Below are 26,355 nucleotides of genomic sequence, written 5' to 3' on the forward strand. Positions count from 1 at the left end.
TTTACTTAGCTTATCAAGAATAGAAAGTACTTAGTCTTATCAAGTACAGCAAATCACCACATCTCCCGATGGGACTCTTTATCTCATCTAGATTGGTTAGGTGTAATGTTGGATGCACCCTGCAGCATCTACACTTGCTTTTCTTTTGTTGTATTTGATATATTTTTTTTACGGTTGCATGTACTCTCTATCACCAATTGCAGCATGGTCTGGGTGCATTTTATTGTGCAACAGGCATCGAGAAGCTACCACTGACAAAACCTCTTTACTTTACACCACTTTTGTTCAGTCCTTCCTCTTACCAGTCACTTTGCAACATTGGGTATAATTTTATTGTGTCATTGACACCTCAAGTGGTTGTGTCCAACAACTTGAGTACCAGTGTCTTACATCACTGACATGCATTCTTTATTATTTTGAATGGCTTTTGCAACTGGATGCCCTTCATGTCACTAAACACACACACATACATTTATATATATTACTCTTTTACTTGTTTCAGTCATATTGACTGTGGCCATGCTGGAGCACCGCCTTTAGTCAAGTAAATCGACCCTAGGACTTATTCTTTGGAAGCCTAGTACTTATTCTATCGGCCTCTTTTGCCGAACCGCCAAGTTACGGGGACATAACCACACCACCATCGGTTCTCAAGCGATGTTGGGGGGACAAACATACACACACACACACACACACACACATACATATATACGACGAGCTTCTTTCAGTTGCCATCTACCAAATCCACTCACAAGTCTTTGGTCGGCCCGAGGCTATATAGTAGAAGGCACTTGCTCAAGGTGCCACGCAGTGGGAATGAACCTGGAACCATGTGGTTGGTAAGCAAGCTACTTACCACACAGCCACTCCTCTACCTATATATATATATATATGTATGTATATATATATATATATGTATATATACATATACTAGCAGTATAACCCGGCCTTGCCCGGGATTAAATTACGATTATTAAGCTAATCAAGTTCTTTATTTCAAACCAAACTAAGTAATATAGATGTCAAATTTGGGCGAAATCCATTGAAATTAGTTATATTATATATAAATATATTATATATATATTATATATATATAATATAATATAAATATATATGGGCAACAGACACGAACACACATATGCACACGTACGTACACCTATTGCATGTTTTGTGCACGCATACATGTTCATAAACAGAAATGAATGGAAAAAATGTTGTTAAATTTGTAGATTAACACTTGCACAATTTCCACTAAGAAAAAAAATCGTTTTTTTTGCATGGAATCAACTACTCTGGCCTCAAAACCCTTTTTGTAGTCCGTGAAATGGAGTGGGGTGTGGGGGAAGCCTCGCAAATTATACCCTTTTATATTGTGTAATTCACTGACAAATTGTTACTCACCTCTTTGTTTCTTTGTTGTTAAATAAATGGATTGTCAACAAAACTCTTTCGCACCCAAAGTAATGTGTGAGAGAGAGAGAGGGAGGAGAAAGATGAATGATTTAAAATAAATAAATATATTGTAATTGTTGTGTGAGAAAGTATATATACTATGATTATAATATATAGTGTGCCTTTCAAAAACAAAAAACAAAACATTTTACATTTTATCTTTTATGAATGTAGTCACTTACTCTCTCCCTCTCTCACTTTATCTTTCCCGTGAAACTCTCTGCCTCCTTCTTCCACTTTTTTTTATCTTATTTTTTTTTTGTTAGACGCCATCAAACAGCAATGGCTGATATTTCTTATGGTTAAAAGCTATGGTTGAAAATAGATTTTTACCCTATCCACGGGTGCCTCGGGGAAAAAAATAAGTTGACAAAACCCAGATAGGGTGTTGACAAATTTCCTCCTAAAATTTGAGCGACATGCGTGCTAATTTGTGGATGTGCATAAATTACAATCACGTACACACACACACACACACACATCCTCCCTTTTATAGATATGATATATATATATATATATATGTACATATATATACATATACATATGCACGCACACACACACACACACACATATATATATATATATATATAGCAGAACAAGAAATTAGAAATATTTGGTATTATTTATTCATCATTTCATGTGTTTCATTTGCTAATAAGAATTCCAAAGTTTTATATGTCACGTAGAGAAATTAGGGATTTACCCTAACTACCTACATTATATTTATATATATATATATATAGGCACAGGCATGGCTGTGTGGTAAGAAGCTTGCTTCCCAACCACATGGTTCCAGGTTCAGTGCCACTGCATGGAATCTTGGGCAAGTGTCTTATGCTATAGCCTTGGGCCAACCAAATCCTTGTGAGTGGATTTGGCAGATGGAAACTGAAAGAAGTCCATTGCTTATATATATGTGTGTGTGTGTGTGTGTGTGTGTGTGTGTATTTGTGTGTCTGTGTTTTCACCCTCCACCATCGCTTGACAACGGTGTGTTTACATCCTCGCAACTTAGCAGTTTGGCAAAAGAGACCAATAGAATAAGTATTAGGCTTACAAAAAATAAGTAGTGGAGTTGATTTGTTCGACTAAAGACTGTACTTCAGCATGGCCACAATCAAATGACAAACAAATAAAAGAATAAAAGAATATGTATATATATATCTAATTTCTATATCTATCTAATTATTTTAACTAATTTATCCATTCTCTCCTCTCGTATATTCATCAACCATCGTGTATTCGCGCCTTCTTCTTCCGGACAACCTTTTCTTTACTTAAAAACGCAGCCCCAAACTTTTGCTCTTTCATTCATTCATTCATCTAGCAGATAAGTTGAATGCTTATTTATTTTCACTTCTCCATCGATCATACATGCTTTCTTATCTATCTAACTATTTTTATCTAATTTCTATATCTATCTAATTATTTTAACTAATTTATCCATTCTCTCCTCTTGTGTATTCATCAACCATCGTGTATTCGCGGTGCACCCGCCCTGCCCACCCCCACCGCCAATACCGGATATCTCTATATTTTTGCTCCATCCATACCGGATGTCGCTTCTCCCACCACCATAATAGGTGTCTACTCTTCGAACCCCCCTCTTCAATACGCTATTTCACCATGCATTACCTTTCTCTTGATATCCTACGTTCTACTTGCCTAGAACCTGTCATCATTTCTCTGAACCACCCCTCCCCACTGGTGCTCCCCTATATTTCTGCACCCCCCCCCCCACATAAAAAGCACCATCCGAACGTGGCCGATGCCAGACCCCTCTGGCACCTGTGCAGGTGGCACGTAAAAAACACCCACTACACTCGCGGAGTGGTTGGCGTTAGGAAGGGCATCCAGCTGTAGAAACTCTGCCAGACTAGACTGGAGCCTGGGGCAGTCCCTAACTCCCCAGACCCCGATCGAAACCGTCCAACCCGTGCTAGCGCGGAAAACGGACGTTAAACGATGATGATGATGATGATGATGATAGAACAAGAAATTTAAATAAAGTTAATAATTTCTTATACTCTATACTCAACTGATGCTTTTGTCTGAAGCATATGTATATTGAGTTTTAACGCCAGGTTATTAGTATCATTATGCCTAAGCAAAATGTTAAAATATATATATATATGTATACCTTTGACCATAAGTCTCCTTGATCAAAGCTGACTTTGGGTTAAGCAATAATAACACAATATGTGTATGTCTTATTTGCTTGATAGGAGCTTGAAAAAGAGATGAGTGGTACACTGGACTATGGCCTTCTTAATCGTCAAATGAGCAAAACAAGTACTCAATTAGCGACTAGCTCAGTTGACTATAACACCAAGGACAGCATGAAGCCTCAAGCAACTGGAGGAATAATAAGGAAAAACACATCTGAGACTTCAGCTAAAGTTGAACTTTTGGTAATTTTCTTTGTATTAAAAGAAAAATTAAATCAACAATATTTGTTTGCTGGTTTAAGCTTCTTTGGTCATATGAATTTTGTGATCTTAAGGACAAATCTGTTATTGCTGAATATGTTTCACAAATTAGATTATAAATGTCATGAAATGATGTTATGTTTTGAAAAAAGTACTGAAGCTAGTTTTTAACTAACTTTTAAATTTACAGGATGTCCATAAATTATCTTTACAACTTCCACAATTCATTGGTCTATTAAAGTTGCCATCTATCAATCTTTGCCTGTTAAATAAATATCATTAATTATTAAAGTTTTAATGTAACTTTGTTTTAATATTCAAATCACTTTCATTTATCTTTAAAGGTGTTTATTATTTCCTTATTTTTTAATTATTCTGAATTTTTTCAAATTGTAAAGGTAATTTATAGTCATCCTGGATAATTAATTGATTGAATTGTAAAGTGTGTAGAAATATATTGATCTAACCTTGATTCTTTGGTTTCTATGTTTGAACTGCATGTTAGCTTAGTGCAAAAACTATGGGCTCAAGCATAGCTGTGTGGTTAAGAAGTTTGATTCTCAACTACATCATTTTGGGTTCAGTACCACTACATGACACCTTGGCCAAGTGCTCTTCTACTATAAACTTGAGCTTACTTAGGCCTTCTGAGTGAAATTTGCAAGATGGGAATTGTGCACAAGCATGTTGAAGTAAGCATTCCTGTTCTTGGCCAGTAGACTTTATCTGTCACCACATTTAGTGCCACTATCTGACTCTTGCATCACTTTAATGGAGTCTTTTGCAAGCATTCAGATAAGATCTCTGGTCTCTTCTTCCTTTCTTCATAGTCTTGGAACCCTTGAAGAAGGTCTTAGGTGCTTACTTAATTGACTAATGTATCAAGAAAAACACAGAAAGAAAAAAAAAAACTTCCAGGCTTCATAGAAATGAGTGTTTATTGTTGGGGTTTGCAGTGCTAAGACAATGAAAAATAAGTTCAAAGATAAATGTTTCTGACAATAGAATGCTTACCATATTACAGATGACTTAGTCAGTTGTAAAATTATGTCCAATACTGCTAGCAAAGAAAACCATTCTACACTGTTTGCAATACTGATAGTATTGAATTGCATTTTCTCATGGTTTCTATTTACAACTAATTTGATTGAACCATTGAGTGTTTCTTTGCCAAGGGCTTAACATAGTATTAAGGATAAAACAAAGCCTGTCAATTCTTTGATTTGTAGCTTCATATCATATTACCATGGCTAATTGTGTAATTGTTTCTAATATATATTACTATTTTGGAGAAATTAAGTTGTTGACTGTTAGTTTTGTATCATTTAATAGCTTGTTGATAAGTTGAGAAATATAATTTTTTTTTAATGTTTATTTAGAAACCCCTTCCACAGCAACAACCCAGTTTGTTATCAAAAGGTAAGAAATATTTTTCAAATTACAATTTAATGAACATTGACAAAACAATAATAATTACTCTTATAATAAGAACGATGAAATTAAAAATCAAAATTTCCATGGTTGTTAGTTAAAACTTAATTAAACCTTAGTTCTTAATACCTAGTTCTTGGATGAATTTAGTAATTATCTTTGCTGGCATAAAGGTCAGATCTTTAATCTCAGGATAACTTCTTCCCTACTTTCCAGTCTTGGAATCCCTGAAGACAGTCTTGGGCCCTTTGTGCCGCTCTTAAAGTGTGCATCTCAAAGGGCATCCGAATATGATGCAGATTTTTAAAAGTATCGTTCAAGGTTTTAGAAAGTAATATCTTTTATCACTTTGAGTCATTAGCTGGAGCACCGCCTAATTTTTTTAGAGCCAGATACTTATTCTAGTATTCTATTGTTACTGAACCACTAAGTTGTGGGGATGTAAACAAACCAACACCAATTGTCAAGTGGAAGAGGGGGACAAACGCAGACACAAAAACACACACACATAGATATATACATACATCTATACATCTATACATATACTTTGATACTTTGATAGGTTTCGGCCATTATTGGCCCAGGCCATGTCTAACTTTAATAGCACCATGTCTAACTTTAATAGCACCATATATATATATATCATTGTCATCATCATCATCGTTTAACATCTGTTTTCCATGCTGGCATGGGTTGGACAGTTTGACTGAGGTCTGGAAAGCCAGCGGCTGCACCAGGCTCCAATCTGATCTGGCAATGTTTCTACACCTGGATGCCCTTCCTAACACCAACCACTCTGAGAGTGTAGTGGGTGCTTTTTATGTGCTACCAGTCTGGGAACCAGTCAGGCGGTCCTGGCATTGGTCGTGTTCAAATAGTGCTTTTTACATGCCACCAACATAGGAGCCAGTCAGGGGCCACTGGCATCAGTCACATTTGGATGGTGCTTTTTACATGCCACTGGTACGGGAGCCAGTCAGGTGGCACTGACATCGATCACGTTTGGATAGTACTTTTTAAGTGCCACTGGCACAGGAGCCAGTCAAGGGGCACTAGCGTTGGCCATGTTTGGATGGTGCTTTTTACATGCCTCCAGTACGGGAGCCAGTCAGGGATCACTGGCATTGACCACATTCGGATGATGCATTTTATGTGCCACCAGAATGAGGACCAGTCAGGGGGCACTGGCCACAGCTACGATTTTGGTTTTACTTGACTCAACAGGTCTTCTCAAGCTTATTATATCACCCGATGCATCAAGGGTACTCTTAAATGGGCTGGACATACAACACTGGCATTGACCATATATATATACATAGATATATGCAGAGGTGGACACCGTTAATTGAAAAGTTAAATCCGTTAACCAGAAAGTTAATTTCGTTAATCGTTAATCTGTTAATTCTTTGAAAAAGTAACGGAAGTTAAAGTTAATTCGCTAATGTTAACTTTTATTGAAGAAGGTATAACTACAGTTTAATACCCCACCGATTTGTTGCCTCATAAATTCCAGAGAAATGGATACTTTTTAACGAAACTTTCACCAAATAATCACTTATATCCTGTAGGTTGAGTGTATGTAAAGATTTGTTGGAAAAAATTTTCCAAGGGGTTGGGAAGAAGTGTTTTGGAAAATTCTCAGGTCCTGATATTTTCTCCCACATAACTTTCTGGAAAATAGGTATTTTTTAATAAAATTTTATACAAATACCTTTGAAACAGTGTAGATTACTGTTACAAAGAAATTTGTAGGCAAGATTTTTGGAAAGGGTGGGGAGGAGTTTCTGGAAAATAGAGTTTTGGATTGATGGAGATTTTTTCCAATGTTTTTCACCAAAGTCTCCAGCATAATGGGAGGTATCTTTTCACAGAAAAAATAAAAAACTATTGAAAATTTCTTTTTTCACTCCTGCAGCTGCCTCACCACCTCATTTTTTTTCCACTATGCACTTAAAACCCATGAGAGAAACATTTTCAGTTAAAAAAAAAAAAATTAATAATTTCATAGGAAAATGTGTGATTAAAGAAGATCTGGCTGTTGTTTCTAGCATATCCCAAAACCTCCCTTGTTTCTTTCTCACTCACACATCTGTTGATATTTTTCAATATTCTTCTCCCCATAAACAAATTTTATGGAATGATGATATCAAAGCAACGTACATGAAGTCCTGACTGAGCAAGGCTGTGTTATGTATCATCATCATCATCATCGTCGTTTAACGTCCGTTCTCCATGCTAGCATGGGTTGGACGGTTCGACCGGGGTTCTGGGAAGCCAGAAGGCTGCACCAGGCTCCAGTCTAATTTGGCAATGTTTCTACAGCTGGATGCCCTTCCTAACGCCAACCACTCCGTGAGTGTAGTGGGTGCTTTTTACGTGCCACCTGCACAGGTGCCAGGCGGGGCTGGCAACGGCCACGGTCAGATTGGTGTATTTTATGTGCCACCGGCACGGAAGCCAGTCGAGGCGGTGCTGGCATCGGCCACGAGTCGGATAGTGCTTTTTACGTACCACCAGACCAGGGATCCTGGCTGGTTCAATTCGATTTCGATTTCGCTTGCCCCAACATGTCTCACAAGCAAAGGGGGTTGGCAAGGGTGCCTGTCGTACGGTCGCATTGGAGTATTTTACGTGCCACGGCCACGAGTCGGATAGTGCTTTTTACGTACCACCAGACCAGGGATCCTGGCTGGTTCAATTCGATTTCGATTTCGCTTGCCCCAACATGTCTTCACAAGCAAAGGGGGTTGGCATGGGTGCCTGTCGTACGGTCGCATTGGAGTATTTTACGTGCCACGGCCCCGAGTCGGATAGTGCTTTTTACGTACCACCAGGCCAGGGATCCTGGCTGGTTCAATTCGGTTTCGATTTCGATTTCGCTTGCCCCAACATGTCTTCGCAAGCATGGGGGGTTGGGATGGGTGTCTGTCGTCGGATGAGGTTCTATATCGACTTCGCTTGCCTCAACCGTCTTGTGTCCAAGGGAGGAAAGGCATTCATAAGTGGGCTGGGCTCACTTGTCCTGCCTGGTCTTCTCACGTACAGAATATTTCCAAAGGTCTCGGTCTAAACACCTAAAAACACCTTTAGTGTTCATATTAATCTGTCAAATGTAATGCTTATTTGTTCACATTATTTTGAATTATTCAGGTTCAAGAAGGGTATCCACAATATTTGTTTGTAAATTTCTTACATACAGATTTGAAATTTTGTCAGTGAGTGCTTTATATACCACTGGTTTATAGTTATGTAATTTTAGCTGATCTTGCTGAGTAAATTTGACTTTTATCAGCAGGTAAATTTAATTAACAGGTGTAATAGCAATAACATTATGGATTAATGCTGACATTGAATTTTTGAATGCATTTTACCTGTTTGATTTGTTACTAAAATTATCCCACGGTGGCTCGTAAAAAGCACCATCCGATCGTGGCTGTTTGCCAGCCTCGTCTGGCACCTGTGCAGGTGGCACGTAAAAAGCACCCACTACACTCACGGAGTGGTTGGCATTAGGAAGGGCATCCAGCTGTAGAAACACTGTCAGATCAGACTGGGCCTGGCGCAGCCTTCTGGCTTCCCAGACCCCAGTTGAACCGTCCAACCCATGCTAGCATGGAAAACGGACGTTAAACGATGATGATGATGATGGCAACCGACAAAAATTTTGCCACTTTTCAAGATGAAGGACATTAATTTGAATTAATTAAAATACAGGTATAATCAGTACAAGATTTTATTCTTTCAGTAGATATTTTGTACCTCGGTGTGGAATAATTTTTTTCCATAGTTTTACGGGTGCATTTAACATATCAGAACTTGAAACCCACCACAAACCACTTTTTTCCAGAAAGGAAAGTAGTGGTGGGGACCTTGAAGTTTCCCACCAAGGGACTTTTGTTTCGTGGGTCTTTTTTCTTTTCCAGGTTATTTTGCATGCTTTCAATGAATGTGACATCAAAATCACGCATAAACGACTTGTTTTTCCAGAAAAGGAAGTATTTGGCTGCTTTTTCTAGCATGCCCTGCTACCACGTAACAGCTATTTGCTTTCACACCAAAATATTTACCAACTTTTTCCTTCACTTATTTTTTCCATTTTATGGAAGTCAATATTTTCTCTGTTGACATCAACCTCAGTTAATTTTGCTTTTCCCCCTGTTGTGTGCTTTCTAGAAGAAAAGCCCTCACATTATCTCAAAGCTATGAGAATTCACTAATTTTTAAAAGATTTTGTAGAGGAATTAGAATTATGTCTGTGTACATAATTTAGTTTTATGTGCCAGTGGCACATAAAAAGCACTATCCAAATGTGATTGATGCCAGTGCCACCTGACTAGCTCTCGTACCAGTGGCATGTAAAAAGCACCATCCGAATGTGACTGATGCCAGTGGCCCCTGACTGGCTACCATGTTGGTGGCACGTAAAAAGCACTAACTGAACATGATCAATGCCAGGACCACCTGACTGGTTCCCATAAAAATTCCACAAGAGACAATCGCAACACTCATCAATTCAATGCTAAAAAGAGTTTCTGAATTAAAAACTGCAATGGGAATGTCAACTAAATACTAAAGTATGTAGTCCTACCTATCAATTACATTTCAATTGTTCACTTTGTGTATTAAATAAAAGATTTTGAAAATTAAAGGTGTCTATTTACTTCCTGCATGTCTGTGTACATAATTTAGTTTTTCCTCTTCTTCTCCTTCATTTTGTTGATAAGATTCCTGTTGCCCTTCATGAACAAGTCCACCAACATTTGCTCACTCAAGAAGGCAGCATCTGTAGTAGATCTTTGGAGTTGGTCTCCAACTAGATCTTTACTAAATTCTGGGCCTTGTCCTTCAGTAACCTGTGGCTTTGCTCTCTTTTTGTTAGGTGATGCCACTGAAGAAGTCATCCTCCGCTTTGTTGTTGCTGCCTCCACTGTTGCTCACTTCCTCAGACTGCTGCCTTATGTCCTCCTTGACCTTATCCTCCATGCTTCTCCTCACCTTGGTGAACTTGGTGCTATCATGCCTATCCAACCAGATGAATCAAAACCTGGGGTGGAAGGTAGCAGCCGGTTGGCATTCCTCATTGTCCAGGAGGGTTGCAAATCTTTTGTCGATGCTTGCCAAATCTGCATCAACCAAGGGGCTGCAGTAGATGAGTTTTGGGTTAACAGACTTGAGTTAATAGAAGTTAATTAGTCCAATAATGATTTTCAAAGTTAACTTAGAAGTTAAATTGTTAACGAAAATGTTAACTTTGTTAATTAATGATTACTGGATTAACAGACTTATGCCCAGCTTAATGATGGGCTTCTTTCAGTTTCTGCCTACCAAATCCATTTGCAAGGCTTTGGTCAGCCTGAGGCTATAGTAGAAGACACTTGCCCAAGGTGTCATGAAGTGGGACTGAACCCCATCAGAACCATGTAGTTAGGAAACTAACTTCTTACCACATAGCCATATCTGTGCTAATACTTGAACATCTTGAAAAATATGTTATTTATAATTTTGTTTCACACAAGTATTATTGATAAAAAGCAGTATGCTATAGTCTATTTTATACATTTCTTTATCTTTACTTTTTATCTTTATCAGGCAATACAATAAGTGACAGAATTATTCTAAGATCAGTTCAGTTAACTCTAGGTCTCCCCATCCCCATAGAAAAAAAAAATATTGTCTTGTGTCTGATTTAACAAAACCACGTGGCTGTATGGTAGGAAGCTTGCTTCCCAACTATTTGGTTCTGGGTTCAATCCCATTATGTGGCACCTTCAGCAAGTGTCTTCTACTTTAGCTTTGGGCTAACCAAAGCCTTGTGAATGGATTTGGAAGATGAAAACTGAAAGAAGCTCATTTTATATATATATATATATGTGTGTGTGCATTGTGTGTGTGTATATATATATATATATATATAATAAAATATTAGGGAATAAATCCAAACTTACAGGGAAAAATTAATTAATCTTATGTATTTAAATAATATAAATTAATTAATCTTATGTATTTGCTTAAGTTTTTCATTGTATGATTTGCCTAATAGTGGTTTTATCTCTAATTTAATATAATATATATATATATATTCTTTTACTTGTTTAAATCACTTGACTGTGGCCATGCTGGAGCACCACCTTTAGTCGAACAAATTGACCCCAGGACTTATTCTTTGCAAGCCTGGTACTTATTCTGTTGGTCTCTTCTGTCAAACTGCTAAGTTACGGGGACGTAAACACACCAACATCAGTTGACAAGCAATGGAGAGGGACAAACATGCACACACACACATACACACATACACACACACACACACACACACACACACACACACATACAACAGGCTTCTTTCAGTTTTTGTCTACCAAATCAACTCAAAAGGTTTTGGTTGGCCTGAGGCTATTGCAGAAGACACTTGCACAAAGTGCCACTCAGTGGAACTGAACCTGGAACCATGTGGTTGGGAAGCAAGCTTCTTACCACACAGCCACTCCTGCACCTATATATATGTGTGTATCTTTTGCATTTGTTGTCTTCTCACCACTTGACACCCAGTGTTGTTGTGTTTACAACTCCATAACTTAGTGGTCTGGTAAAAAGAGACTGATAGAGGCTTAACAAAAAATAAGTACTGGGTTGATTCATTTGACTAAAAATCTTCCAAGATGGTTCCCCAGCATGGCCACAGTCTAATGACTGGAACAGGTAAAAGAAAAAAAAAAGAAGATATTGAATTCTTATAATTTCTTTTTTTCTTCTTATTTTTATTAGTTATGTTGCTTGACTCAATGGGATCTTCTTTAAATACAACGGGGACATCTGCTCCTGCTGAAGTTACTTCTCCAGCAGCAACCAAAGAAGGTTTTGCCAAAACTGAAAACCAAGCTTCTCAGAAAGACAATCAAGGTAGTTTTAAATTTTCTTGAAATAATTGTTTTTTTAAATCATAATAGACTTTTTTACTCCTGTCACCTCATGTTATCATTGACATGTGAAATTCCATAATCCACAAATCTTTAAAATGTTGCTGTGACTAGCTTTACTTGAAAAATCATTTTTAGAAAAAATTGATGTCTACTTATGGCGGGAGCATGTGGAAGGGGTAGCCCCAGGAAGACATAGAATGAAGTAGTGAGGAAGAATCTTCAGATGCTGGACTTCACAGAGGGGATGGCAGAGGACTAAGACTCCTGGCAGATTGCTGTGCTTGAGAAGGCATATCAAACTAAGTAAAATCGTGATTGTCCTTGCATACAGGCATGTTGCCTACATCCCTCTCCAGCTGAACATTCCTAATCTTGCAGACTTGTGGCTGCTGGTGCCATGTAAACACACCTGTATCAGTGCTGTGTAAAAGCACCCAGTACACTCTGTAGAATGGTTGGTGTTAGGAAGGGCATCCAGCCATAGAAACCATGCCAAAATAGGCATGGAGTCCAGGCAGCTCTTCAGCTAGTCAGCTCCTGTCAAACCATCCAACCCATGCCAGCATGGAAAACATATAATAAGTAAAATATATTATATATCATCATGTTAAATGATGATGATGATGTAAGGCATTAAGCCAGAAAGTTAATTTGTTTCAGTTATTGAATTACAGCTAGTTGACAGATAGGTTATTGAAATGCTACATATGATTATGCATTGGCGAAACCCAAAATGCTTAATAGTCAATAATCAATAGTCAAGTGAACTTTGCTGTCCACAAGTACCCAGGGTGGAGAAAATCAGTGTTGTAAATAGTAGAAACACTGTAAAATTGGTTAGTACTTCGTTGTCTTGCATTGCCAAGTTTAACTCTCATAGTGAATATAGTTTTGAGAATATCTCTGCAAGGCTGACTTGATCTAAATTCAACTGCATGTAATATGTCTCAGGACTGTTGACAAGGAACTGAGTACAAGTAATTCACATTTTGTTGTTTATTTTCAGGTTAGCTCTTATTGATCAGATTTACAATAAAAAATATTTCAGCTGTGACCATCTTGACAGTTTATATATTTAGAACCACAATGTTTAATGTATCTTCTGTTATTTTTTTGAATGGTGGTGTGTGATTTGAGGGAAATTTAGCTGGCATTCTGAAAATAGACACTCACTTATTAGTCCTTGCTAGGCCTTGTAATGAGTGAAAGAGAACAATGTTTATCTGGATTCTTTATTGTATCACAAATACCTTGGCGTGCACTTCTATCAGTAATAGGTGCTGCTGTTATTGAAAACTAATCTAAGTTTCAACATTGCTCATCTCACACACACACACTGTCATCGTCATCATCATCATCATCGTCATTAATATATATATAATAATATTAGGGAGTATAACTCCAAACTTACAGGGAAAAATTCAATTTAGTATTAAATCAAATTTCACAATATAATCTCTCTCTATATAAACGGCAGTTTGTCTGTGCGTGTTTCTGTGTGTCTGTTTGCTTGTACCCTCACTCTGACCACGGCTTTCAACCGATTCTGATGAAACTTGACACACACATAGCCCAATGTCATAATTGAAAACTAACGCAGCGAAAATTTTGAAAAGTTCCCCCAGTTCAGAAAAAGATCGATAAATTCGACATGGGGTCGACAATCAGAAACACAAACCGCAGATGGTGTAGGGGACGCAACTCGGCCTTTTTAACTATCAAAAAAAAAATTTACCATAATTTTTTTCCCATTTTTTTTTGCTATTTTTTGGCTATAACTCTCTAAAAGTGCTTTATAGTTATTTCCCTTACAAACCCGAGCAACGCCGGGCGATACTGCTAGTATATAATATATATAAATTAGAGAAAAACCACTATTATGTAATTCAAACAATGATTGACATAAACCAAATAAATAAAAAAAAAAATATATTATAAAACATATAACAGATCACAAAAAGTACAAACAAATGAATAAACAATCTATATATATATAAAACTGAGAATGTGTGTCTGCCTGTCTTTCTGTCTGTGTGTTTCCCTAAAACTTGAGAACTACACAACCAATTTCATTCAAATTTTACGCATGCCTTACTTAGGGTCCATGTAGTGTCATGGGCAAAAAAAAAATGTTTAACTTCTTGCCCACAGCAATATCATATCTTCTCCACTATTTCAGTATTACGTGTTAAAAGTGAAACAAAAACATCTCTCTATTGTATGTATATGGATGTATATATATATATATATATATACATGTATATATATGGATGTATATATATGTATATATATATATATATATACATGTATATATATATAGCTGTATATGTATACATGTATATGTATAGATGTATTTCTATAGATATACATGTATGTGTATACATATATGTCTAGATGTATATATATAGATGCACATGTAATATGTACACATATATATACACATATTTACATGCATACATATATACACACATACACACACACATACATAGGTGCAGGTGTGGCTGTGTGGTACAAACTTGGTTCCAAAACACATGGTCCTCAGTTTAGTCCCATTGTTTGGTAACTTGGCATGTGTCTTCTGCTATAGCCTCAGACCAACCAAAGCCTTGTCAGTGGATTTTGTAGACAGAAACTGAAAGAAATCAATTGTATGTATATGTATGTATATATGTAAGTCTATGTGTGTGTCTTTGTGTTTCTCCCTCATCACTGCTTCACAACTGGTGTTCGTTTATTTACATCCCCCTAACTTACTGGTTTCACAAGAAGAAACTGATAGAATAAGTACCAGGCTGATCAACATAAAAAAAGCACTAGGCCGTGTCTCATATCTTTGTTTGCCCACTCAGTTGTATCTATCAATTTATCTTTGTATTTGTGTGTGTGTATATATCTATATCTATCTATCTATCTATCTATCTATCTATCTATCTATATATATTATATATATATATATATATATATATATTATATATATATATATAACACCCTAATGGGAGCCTTAACTTCCAAATTTTAGTCATTTCTGTTATGATCCAAAACTAGGTCAAAAGTACTGAATGGATCTTTATGAAATTGTGAAATTATATTCTATGCATAAGGGCCATATCCCCCATGACAATTCATATATTTTTGCTGTTGATGAAATTTTAACCATAGATATTAGACCCAAATTAAGTCATATTTATAAAATTTCATCTTCTTACAAGTTAGAAAGACCCCGCCATGGGGACTTAACGCCCACAATTTTGTCATTTTATCTAAGCAAAAACGAATACAGTTGTGCTCTTGGAAGCTGTAGGGTTACTTGAGCATAAAAGTTGAGCATTATTTCTAATTCAATGGTACAACAGTGTAACAGTTTGCTTTGACAAACTTACATTGTGATTTCTACAATGTGCTGCATAAATTGTCAAGTAAATGAGAGGCATCTTTGCCTCCACTGATTCAGTTGCAAAGTGTTGAGTAAAGTTATTTGATTGCAGACCTCCTTTCAGTCTTTTAATCATCACTGGGTCACACATAGTCCCCAGATGGTAACATTGATTTCAAGGCCTTCCCAGATGAGTGACTGGTTATTCAAAGACATTTATAGATTGTAAATTTATTCTGTCCAGTTATGTATCAGTATAGTGGTCATTTGCAAACTTCAGAGGTGACACTTTCATTTCTCATTAGCCCTCACGTCACACAGTTGTTAATGTTGATTTCAGTTGGGTCACGCCCTTCCAATTGCTATAGATTCGTAATGCATCTTACGGCTGTGCCTGTCACCTGGATGGTGAGGAATCCTACACTGGGAGTGCTAATGACTAGGGTAGGGTAGCTGACTGCTTATTGTGATCATTCGTCTTTTGGTTTCCTGTAGCTTTGCTCTCTTTTACAAACCCAGTGAACATATATTTCCTATTTCAAGCAAATTCAAACAATAGATATAAGACCCAAGTTAAAAAGATTCTCAACAATTCAACTTCTCTGATTGACATTAAGATGCCCATCCCCAACAGGGGCCTTAACTCTCACATTTTAGAGCTCCATGACCTTCATTTTTCAGGAGCAAAATGTTTTTAACAGGTTCAATAAGACTGGAATTTTGGAATATGCACATAAAAATCAGTAGTATGGGATACATGTGGCACGATTACAATTTTTTTAGGGTGTGTAAAGAAGGAAATAACCCTCATCTGCAATTTTGATGAAATTCGAAACATAGATATTCCAGTTCATTACAGAAAATATAACAGAAAAGTCTAATTCTTCAATTGAATGTAACCAGGCAATGCTTGGGTATCCTTGCTAGTATATAATAAGTAAAAAGACTACGTATGTTTGTGGCTATAACTTCAATTTGAATTACAATTAAATTTAAATTTAATCAAAAAACAATTCAATTTAAAAGTATAGTCACTCCTCAGGTCAACAATAACAATAATAGTCACATAAATAATCAAATAGAATTAAACAATATTTCTTAAAGAAATAAAATCATGATTGTTCTTATAGAAGAAACTCCGTTAACTAAATTTGAAACTTAAAAAGTAGGACCAAGTTCTATAAGAACAATCATGATTTTATTTCTTGAAGAAATATTGTTTAATTCTATTTGATTATTTATTTAACTATTATTGTTATTATTGTTGACCTGAGGAGTGACTATACTTTTAAATTGAATTGTCTTTTGATTAAATTTAAATTTAATTGTAATTTGAATTGAAGTTATAGCCACGAAACACACGTAGTCTTTTTACTTATTATATATTGTTTATTCATTTGTTTGTACTTTTTGTGATCTAGTTATATGTTTTATAATATATTTTATTTTTTCTTTATGATTTGGTTTATGTCAATCATTGTTTGAATTACATAATAGTAGTTTTTCTCTAATTTATATATTATATATATATATATATATATGTATATATATATATAGTTAATCCAAACATGATACATGCATGTATATTTGTTGGAATTGTCATTTTAGTAAATAAATAGATAAATTGACATAATATAATGTCTACACCTATTGATCCCCTTTATTTTCTTATTGCTCTCTCTTTCACTCCCTCTCCCTCTCTCTCTCTCTCTCTCTCTCTCTCTCTATATATATATATATATATATATATATATATATATATATAATCTTCATATTTGTTCAGTATTTCAGGGAACCGTCACTAATGAAGAAATCAAAGAGCTTCATAATGCTCTACACAACATTAATTTGTCATCAACTCTTCCAGCTAATGAAATACTTCCATCAAATAATTTGGTTGTTGAGAACACAAAGCAGCCACACTACCTTGTGGATGATTCTGTTCAGTTTTCTAATGATACACATCTTAAAAATAATACTAAAGAACATATTCAAAATGCTACTCTCAATACTGGTAAGTATTAGAATTATATTGATTTTATTCTTAGTCATAAGGCCTACAATTTATATGGAAGAGGATTGAGATTGTAGGACATTCTTGTCTTTATCATGGGGGTAGACTTTACCTTTCATCTTGTGATTTATATAAAACAAAGTACCAGTAAAGTACTTGGGTAATTTAATGTGCTATACCTCAAACCACAAATTTGTGGTTTTGTACCTCATTTCAAAATTGTCATCATTAATATTGATTTCAAATTTTGGCTTAACGCCAGCAATTTCAGAGTTGGGGGCAAGTCAATCACATTGACCCCAGTGTTCCACTGAACGTTGGCAGAATTTGAACTCAGAACATAGAGATGGATGAAATGTCATTAAGCCTTATCAGAATTGATACTTTAAGCATTAAATTAGAATATAGTTTTTTTTGCTAAAAAAACAACAAAAAAAAAACAAAAACAAAAATAACCCATATTCTGGCACTCTGTCAGTCATGATGATGAGAATTCCAGTCTATCCTATCAATGAAACAACATGTTTGTGAAATTAACATACAAGTGACTAAGCACTCCACAGACATGCATACCTTTAATGTAGTTCTCAAAGAGATTCAATGTGATGCAGGATATGATAAGGCTGGCCCTTTGAAATAAAGGCATTACTCATATTTGCCAGCTGATTGAAGTGGATCAATGTGAAATAGAATGTCTTGCTCAAGGACACAACATGCTGCTGGTTATCAAACTCACGATCTTACGATTGTAATCCAAATACCCTAACCACTAAGTCATGTACCCTGACACAAACCATATACACAGGTATACCTCAACTTAATGTTGTTTGCCACTTTTGACCTAAGATCAAATAAACCTCAACTTCAGTTGACTTATCTGACTTTATGATGGGCTCAGTGAACATATTTAAAAGCATAGAAATATAAAAATAAAAAAGCACCTGAAATCAAATAAAATACACATGAAAATATGTACAAACCCAAACCATTTATTAAAAAAGTTATAAGCTAATAAAATTCTTAAAATGATTTTTTTGTGTTACACAATTATTGAGATAAGTCATGTTTTGGAACCAGTTAACAGTGTAAGTTGAGGTATTCCTGTTTTTGCATAATGAATTTAATTTTAGTCTACAAAGTTTTAGTATACGAGTTATTTTATTTGCACATTTTTATTCTGTAGATAATCTTGTAGCTAATAATTGGGGATGTTATTCTTTAAATTAATAATTTGTGTTTGTTTTATCAGAGGCTAAAGAAAACAACACATATGAAAGTCTAGTGAAAGAATCAGAGAAAACAGAATTAAATCAGAGAATATCAAATGGTAAGTTTCTCTTTCAGCATTTTCATATTCTTTTAGTGTTTAAAACACATAAAATTCTTTAGAGAACAAGTGTGAAAGTTCATTAGTGTAAGTCTTTGCCTGCAGTGTGGCCCCAGGCAAAACATGGTATTTGCAATAGTAGGTTTAAATTTTACAATTCAGTGGTTTGACTATTGTTTTGGTCAACAGTTTTACTTCACTTCAATGTTGAAAAAGATCAGAAAGATATAGTGGATGAATAAAAGAAAAAAAATGTATCAGAATGATTCAGGCTATGTGGAAGAAGTTTCCTGCTGAACCATATGATTTAGTCCCACTGTGTGGTTCCTTAGACAAGTGTCTTGTACTATAGCCATGGTCTTACTAAATTCTTATGAGTGGATTTAGTGGATAAGAACAGAAAGAAGCCTGTCGTATATGTATGTATGTATGTATGTATGTATGTATGTACATATGTATGTATGTGTGTATGTGCGTGTGTACCTTTATGTTTGTGTCTGTTTCTTTCTCACTGCTTGATAACTGTGTTAGGTTGTTTACATCTCTGTAACTTAGTAGTTCAGCAAAAGAGACCTGTGAAATAAGTACCAGACTTTAAAAGAAAATATGTACTGGGGTTGAATTATTGAACATTTCAAGGTGGTACCCCAGCTAAATCTGAATTTCACTAGCAACCACATACTTGGATCAATTTAGCCTCTAATGATATAGAAAAACAATAATTAACAAACCACCAGTGTCACAAATAGTTAGTAGACCAGATAAAAATTTATTCTTAGTGACAGAAGCAGTATTATTTCAAAATAGCATTCTGTATGTCTTACTTAACATGCATACACATTAGAAAAGCATACAACTGTGGTATTTGTCTTGAGAAAGTATCTTATATAGATGTATAAAAAGCACAGAAGAGTATCATTAAAATTTCAGATGAAAATTATATAGCAGTGACAGTGAAATTACTAAATCCAGGTTTCTGCTTCTTTGAGCATCATTAGACATTTCAGTTGGTTGCTTGGCTGGGTGCATCTCTAATATAGAATTTAACAAAAATGCCGTTAAGTCAATAGTTTGGGTTTCAAAGATTATTGGTCTCTGTTGTATACTTTAGCAGAGAATTCTGAAGGAAACATTTATGGTTTTGACCTCAGTCCTGTTGTCATCGACAATGAACCAGCTTCATCAGTGTCAGCACCATTTGTGAGTAACCATTTTTCTCAGCTATTTTAAACATTAATGTATAACAACCCATCTTTTGATTTTCTTTACATATATGCTTTGAGGAGGAAGAAAGGCAATGCCTATGGCCTTTTACAGAACTTCTGATACTGGAAATTGGGTGGGGTGGAGAAAGAGTGGAAGAAGCTATAACATGTGATTGTGTTAATCCAAATTGTTCAACTTAAACCAGAGTGGAAGATGGACATGGAAAGATGATGATAATGATGATGAAGATGATCAAACATGCTCACACACACACATGCACAGACACTCTCACACACATACATGCACACACAAACACACGCACACATACACACACACACACACACACGTCAACCTAATTAATAAAAATTATGGAAAGGAGAGGTGATAATATGTATCCCTACTGGAGTCTGACTCCCACATTGAAAATTTTAAATTTTCACCATTTACCTGAATACAAACATTTGGGCCATTTGTGTAGAGACTTCATGGCAGCCAGAAGTTATCTATTAATCTCAGACTCTTGCACAACTGTCCACAGCAGATCCTGTGGCATGCAATGAAATGTCCATTTTGAGGTCTACAAATTTTTATGAACTGGATTGACATGTGCTGCTGTTGTGGAAGTGCAGTTGGTGGGTGTAGAATCATTCAGCTGATTTTTGCAGATGACGTGATAATACTTGGCTTGTCACAAGGTCATCTCCAGCATGCACTGAATGGATTTGCTGCTGAGTGCTGCAAGGAAGGCATGAGAATATATATTATGAAAACTGAGACAGGAGTTCTCTCAAGAAAGTCTTCCCAGTGCATTCTGCATGTTGGTGGAACATTATTGAAGCAAGTGGAGAAGTTTATGTCTCTTGGGGCTGTATTCACATGTAATGGGAAGCAGGAGGAGGCTGAATTAGATGCTAGGATTGCAGGTGCTGGTACAGTAATGCACCAGCTCCAGCATTCAATTCTCAGAAGAGGTTGGTAAAAAAGTCAAATGTAATGTTGGGTAAAAAAAAGTTTTACTTAAAATGTTCTTAAAAATGTTTTAAGATACTTGTAATGTTTTTATTTTCTTCTTTGTATTGAAGGAACCCCAGAATATTGAGATTGGTACCTTTGAGCAACCCAGTCTTCTTGTGACTGATCTTAGTAAAACAAGTAAGTTATAACTATCAGTTGCTTTTATATACCTAATATGTAACTACATTTACCTCACTTTTCATAAAAATTCATCTCACATAATGCTGTTTATTCCTTATTTAAATCCTTATTTAATTCTTTATTTAAATCACATTTCACTAAGATTACATCATCATGATATCACACTTACTTCACATATCACCTTATTTATCACAGATTGCACTGTGATTATGTAGATGTCATATGGCCGACATGAAATCATGAAAATTTGGATCTTGGGAAAATGTCTTTTACTACAACCTTGGGTTTCACTGAAGCCTTGTGGGTAAAATTGGGTAAATAGAAACCATATGGAAGCTATGTGGATGAATTGTATGTGTAATTGAAAGGTGCAGCCTTGTCACATTCTGTGTTATGCTGGATCTGTTTGATGATTAAGGTTATATGTGTCTATGGAATACCCAACCACTTTCACCCTAATTCAATGAGTTGATAACACAATTGATGAAACTATTGCAAATTCATGGCTGCAAATTGTGACAGATCTATTATTAGCAACGAGCTTACCATAAATGCATCTATATTTACTAAACATTTCATTAAAAGTACCTTACATTAATCCCTCTGTTGGCCTTACATAACCATTCTCGTTTAAATAACATTTAACAATTGTTTCAGCCAATGTGTCAAAGAAGACCAACAAATACAGCAATGTACCTAGTTCAGGTTATGGATGGAAGACAGTTTCACTTCAGCGATCCAAAACAAAAACTTCAGTTAATTCTAATAAATCTGCTGAAGTAAGCAAGACATCTGGTGAGATTTGAGTGTTGAATTTGTTCTTTCACGTTTTCTTCTTTATTTCTGTTATTCTTTCATTCATTCATTTATTTCTTTTCTTTTTCTTGTCTTTTGATTTCTTCAGCATATTTGACAGCATAATTTGTGTGGGTTTAATGAACCTTTTTTGGATATTTGTTTGCATTGACTAGCTCTTGCATCATTCTCAGATCAGATTTCTTCTGAATGTAACATTATTATGCGTAGAATACCTAACTACCACCATTATATAACCTGATCCAGTGTGCCACAGACACAAGCATTCAACATTTGTTCAAATAAATCATTTGGGTCAATGCAACACTGATCAGTGTCTTGAACTTGTAGTGAGTAGTTTCTCAGGTTGTTAGATGGGGAAAGTAAAAGAGTTAACTGGTTAAACTGTTGTTACTATATCAATATCAAAGATGAGATTACAGATTTAAATTAAGTTCAGTGTATGAAAGCTCTTCTGAAGCATAAATTAAGACGACAAATTAGACATGAGTTTGTATTTTGTTTCAGGAACAAGCCAAGTTGCACTGGTGAAATCAAAGATGGAATTAGCGAAGAATACAGAAAAAAGTTTAGAACAACTTTCAAAATATTTTAGTGATGTAAGAAAAAATATATATCATTTATGAGAAATTTTAAAGATTAATGAATTGAGAAAGCATCTGTCAATAGATGCTTTTCTTTTAAATGAAGATCATTGTATTAATCTATATTAATATCCACCTGGATATAGGCTTGGAAACATGATATTGATTTAATAATACATTGTCTAGATATAAATGTACACGCACACACACATCCATGCACATATATCTACTAGGTTGCTGCTGATTGTTCCCATAGTTGTCCTTCTCTTATTGAACCCTTGAGCATTATCCTAGTCAGTAGAGCCTCTGACAGTTGGTATACTTTTCCAGCTGCCATCAATCTAGGATAAATTGTTTTAGTAACACCTCCACTATCAACTAATCTCATGGCAACACCATGCCCAGCTGTTTCTTTTAGCTAGCAACAAATAGCGTTTGTACCAAGGCCTTTGTCTTTTCTTGCACAACACATGTGGCATGAAGCAGGAGACTTACTGTGTGAGCAACAGCCAGTCTTCAAAAAAAAAAAAAAGATAAAAGAAACCTTACCTGAGACTGGGCTCTGAGGAGAAACTTTCCAGTTGCACAGTCAATCTTGGGTAACAGAGATCTTAGATTAACTCCTAGATATAGAGATCAGTGAATTCAAAAGATTATGATAAAAAATGTTAATGCTTTAATGTAAAACACAATTATAAACTTAATAGTGAATAAACACTGCAATTAATGGATGACTGCCAAAATATATGTGTGCACACACACACACACAAACACACACAAACACACACGCATGCTAATCACTTTACAGAGTGTAAGAAAAGCACCTAGTACATTTATGGTAGTTAGCATTAGGAAAGGAATCCAGCCATGGAAAATCTGCCCAGCAGCATGGAAAAAACATAGAAAAGTGAGTGTTCAAATAGTTGAATAGTTGATAGAGAGGATGATGATGATGATGATGTGTGTGTGTGAGTGTATGTGTGTGTATATCCATCCATCAATCCATCCACCTATCCATCCCTCCCATCAGGCTTTATTTAAAATTTTTGAACTTGCATTGTTTTGGCTTAAAAAAGAATTTAAACGCAAAAATCAAATCAAATCAAATCAAAACAAATCAAAATGATGAGCATAAATGGAATTTGTATCTTTGTGGTACCAGTGCCGGTGGCACACAAGAAAATCATCCGAACGTGGCCGTAGCCAGTACCGCATAGACTGGCCTCGTGCTTGGGGACGTAACAAACCCATCCGATCGTGGCCGTCCGCCAGCCTCATCTGGCACCTGTGTCGGTGGCACATAAAAACACCATCCGAGCGTGGCCGTCTGCCAGCCTCGTCTGGCACCTGCCAGCCTCATCTGGCACCGTGTCGGTGGCACATAAAAACACCATCCGAGCGTGCCGTCTGCCAGCCTCGTCTGGCACCTGTGTCGGTGGCACATAAAAACACCATCCGAGCGTGGCCGTTCGCCAGCCTCGTCTGGCACCTGTCGGTGGCACATAAAATCACCCACTACACTCTCGGAGTGGTTGGCGTTAGGAAGGGCATCCAGCTGTAGAAACACTGCCAGATCTGACTGGCCTGGTGCAGCCTTCGGGCTCCCCAGACCCAGTTGAACCGTCCAACCCATGCTAGCATGGAAAACGGACGCTAAATGATGATGATGATGATGATGATATATGAGACAATGCTTCATGAAAACAATATATATCATCATCATTTCATGTCCACTTTCCATGCTTGCATGGGTTAGATGGTTTGACTGGAACTGGTAAACCAGAGAACTGCACCAATTCAAGTCTGATTTTGGCTTGGTTTCTACAGCCGGATGCCCTTCCCAATGCCAACCACTCTGAGAGTGTAGTGAGTGCCTTTTACGTGTCACTGGCATGGGTGATTTTATTTGTCACAAACACAGATGCTGTTACATGACACCAGCTTTTGATTTCACTTGGCTTGACTAGTCTTCTCAAGCAAAGCAAATCTCCAAAGGTCACAATCACTTGTCATTGCCTCTGTGAGACACCACATTTGAAAATCATGCTTCACTACCTCATCCCATGTCTTCCTGGGTCTACCTCTTCCCCAAGTTCCTTCCACAGTTAGAGATCAGCACTTCTTTATGCAATTGTCCTCATCCATACACATCACTTAGAAACCACATTGCTGCTCTCCATATGGCTTCTGTAAAAAAGAACAAAGATAGAAGTAATCTTCTTCATGATATTGGATCACATCGGCAGGCTCTCTGTGCCGGGAGAGATTTGGAGATTCGGCGCCAGCTCTGCCAGATTGATAAGGTTTTGTTTTTTTTATGATAATCAATGATCAGCATCAAATTAATATATCTTCTTTCATTGTTTGTTTTTAAAGGGATTCAAGTAAAACTGTTTCTTTTCCCATATTACTCGACATATCTGCTCATTTAAGCATGGCTGTGTTGTGTTTGAGAACTCTTGCTTCCCAACCACATGATTTCAGATTCAGCCCCACTGTGTAGCATGTGCCTTCTGCTATAGCCAAAGGCTCTGTGAGTGGATTTGGTTGGTGGAAACTGAAAAAAGCTCATCATGTATATATACATATGTGTTTTCCAAAATGGAGGCAAACACCTTTCTCCATGTGATTGACTTAAAAAATTTTAAGGCACTTGGGTATTTTCCTGCTTTTCTTAGCACAAAACCAATGTTAGCCTTAATTTACAAATACAAAAACTATATATCCACCAATGCAGTGTTGAGCTCTCATTTTTATCTTTTGACGAACCAAATTCGATGACTGGCACCCATGCCAGTGGAGTGATAACAGCTCCATCTGAGCAGGATCACTGCCAGAGCAGCTGTCTGGCTTCCATGCTGGTGGCACGTAAAAGCACTAATTACACTCTCGGAGTGGTTGGCGTTAGGAAGGGCATCCAGCTGTAGAAACTCTGCCAGATCAGATTGGAGCCTGGTGCAGCCATCTGATTTGCCAGTCCTCAGTCAAATTGTCCAACCCATTCTAGCATGGAAAGCGGACATTAAACGATGATAATAATATAATAATATAATCACATAACCATACTAGCACAGTCGTCTCTCTTGCACACCACATCTGATGCCTCTTATGCCCAATTTTTCTCTCAAGATGCATACACTTTGTTATACATGCATGCTGACATTGCACATCCAGTGGAGCATGCTAGCTTCATTGCTTTCAAGCCTTGGCATGTCCTCTGCAGTCACAGCCCATGTTTCACTCTCATGTAGCATGGCTGTTTGCACACAGGTATCATACAGTCTGCCTTTCACTCTGAGAGAAAGGCTCTTTGTTGCTAACAAAGTTAGAAACTCTCTGAACTTTGCCCAGCCTATTCTTATTCTTGCAGCAATGCTCTTGGAACATCCATCTCCACTGCTGACTTGGTCACCTAGATAATGAAAGCTATCAACTACTTCTTGGTATCCTCACTGGCATTTGATGGAGTCTATTTCCTGTATATTTCTAGTGTTTATTGTACCTGTGCATCTGCCACACATGAAGACTATTTTCCCTGTTAACCTTCCTCTGATATTGCTGTACCTCTTATGTGTCCATAACTTGCACCAGGAATACTTTATGGAGCTTCTACCTCCACCTTTCCTACATGCTGAGCAGGGCCATCTACCT

General features: G+C 36.5%; 1 protein-coding gene across 2 annotated transcripts in view; it reads left to right on the forward strand.

The window, feature by feature from the left end:
- The window catches only part of LOC115216589 (centrosomal protein of 162 kDa), an 85,713-nt gene that overhangs the window by 20,361 nt on the left and 38,997 nt on the right, over positions 1-26,355 (forward strand). The window contains exons 8-16 of one of the 2 annotated variants that reach the window (XM_036502504.1): positions 3,678-3,863; positions 5,261-5,300; positions 12,075-12,209; positions 17,386-17,616; positions 18,866-18,949; positions 20,049-20,143; positions 21,232-21,301; positions 21,962-22,099; positions 22,628-22,719. In XM_036502504.1, the coding sequence (XP_036358397.1) occupies positions 3,678-3,863; positions 5,261-5,300; positions 12,075-12,209; positions 17,386-17,616; positions 18,866-18,949; positions 20,049-20,143; positions 21,232-21,301; positions 21,962-22,099; positions 22,628-22,719 (1,071 nt within the window). The remainder of the gene's footprint in view (positions 1-3,677; positions 3,864-5,260; positions 5,301-12,074; positions 12,210-17,385; positions 17,617-18,865; positions 18,950-20,048; positions 20,144-21,231; positions 21,302-21,961; positions 22,100-22,627; positions 22,720-26,355) is intronic. The other variant, XM_029786059.2, reaches the window with a different exon arrangement.

Source organism: Octopus sinensis, linkage group LG1 (genome assembly GCF_006345805.1).
Source record: "Octopus sinensis linkage group LG1, ASM634580v1, whole genome shotgun sequence".
In the NCBI taxonomy this organism is placed as follows: domain Eukaryota; kingdom Metazoa; phylum Mollusca; class Cephalopoda; order Octopoda; family Octopodidae; genus Octopus; species Octopus sinensis.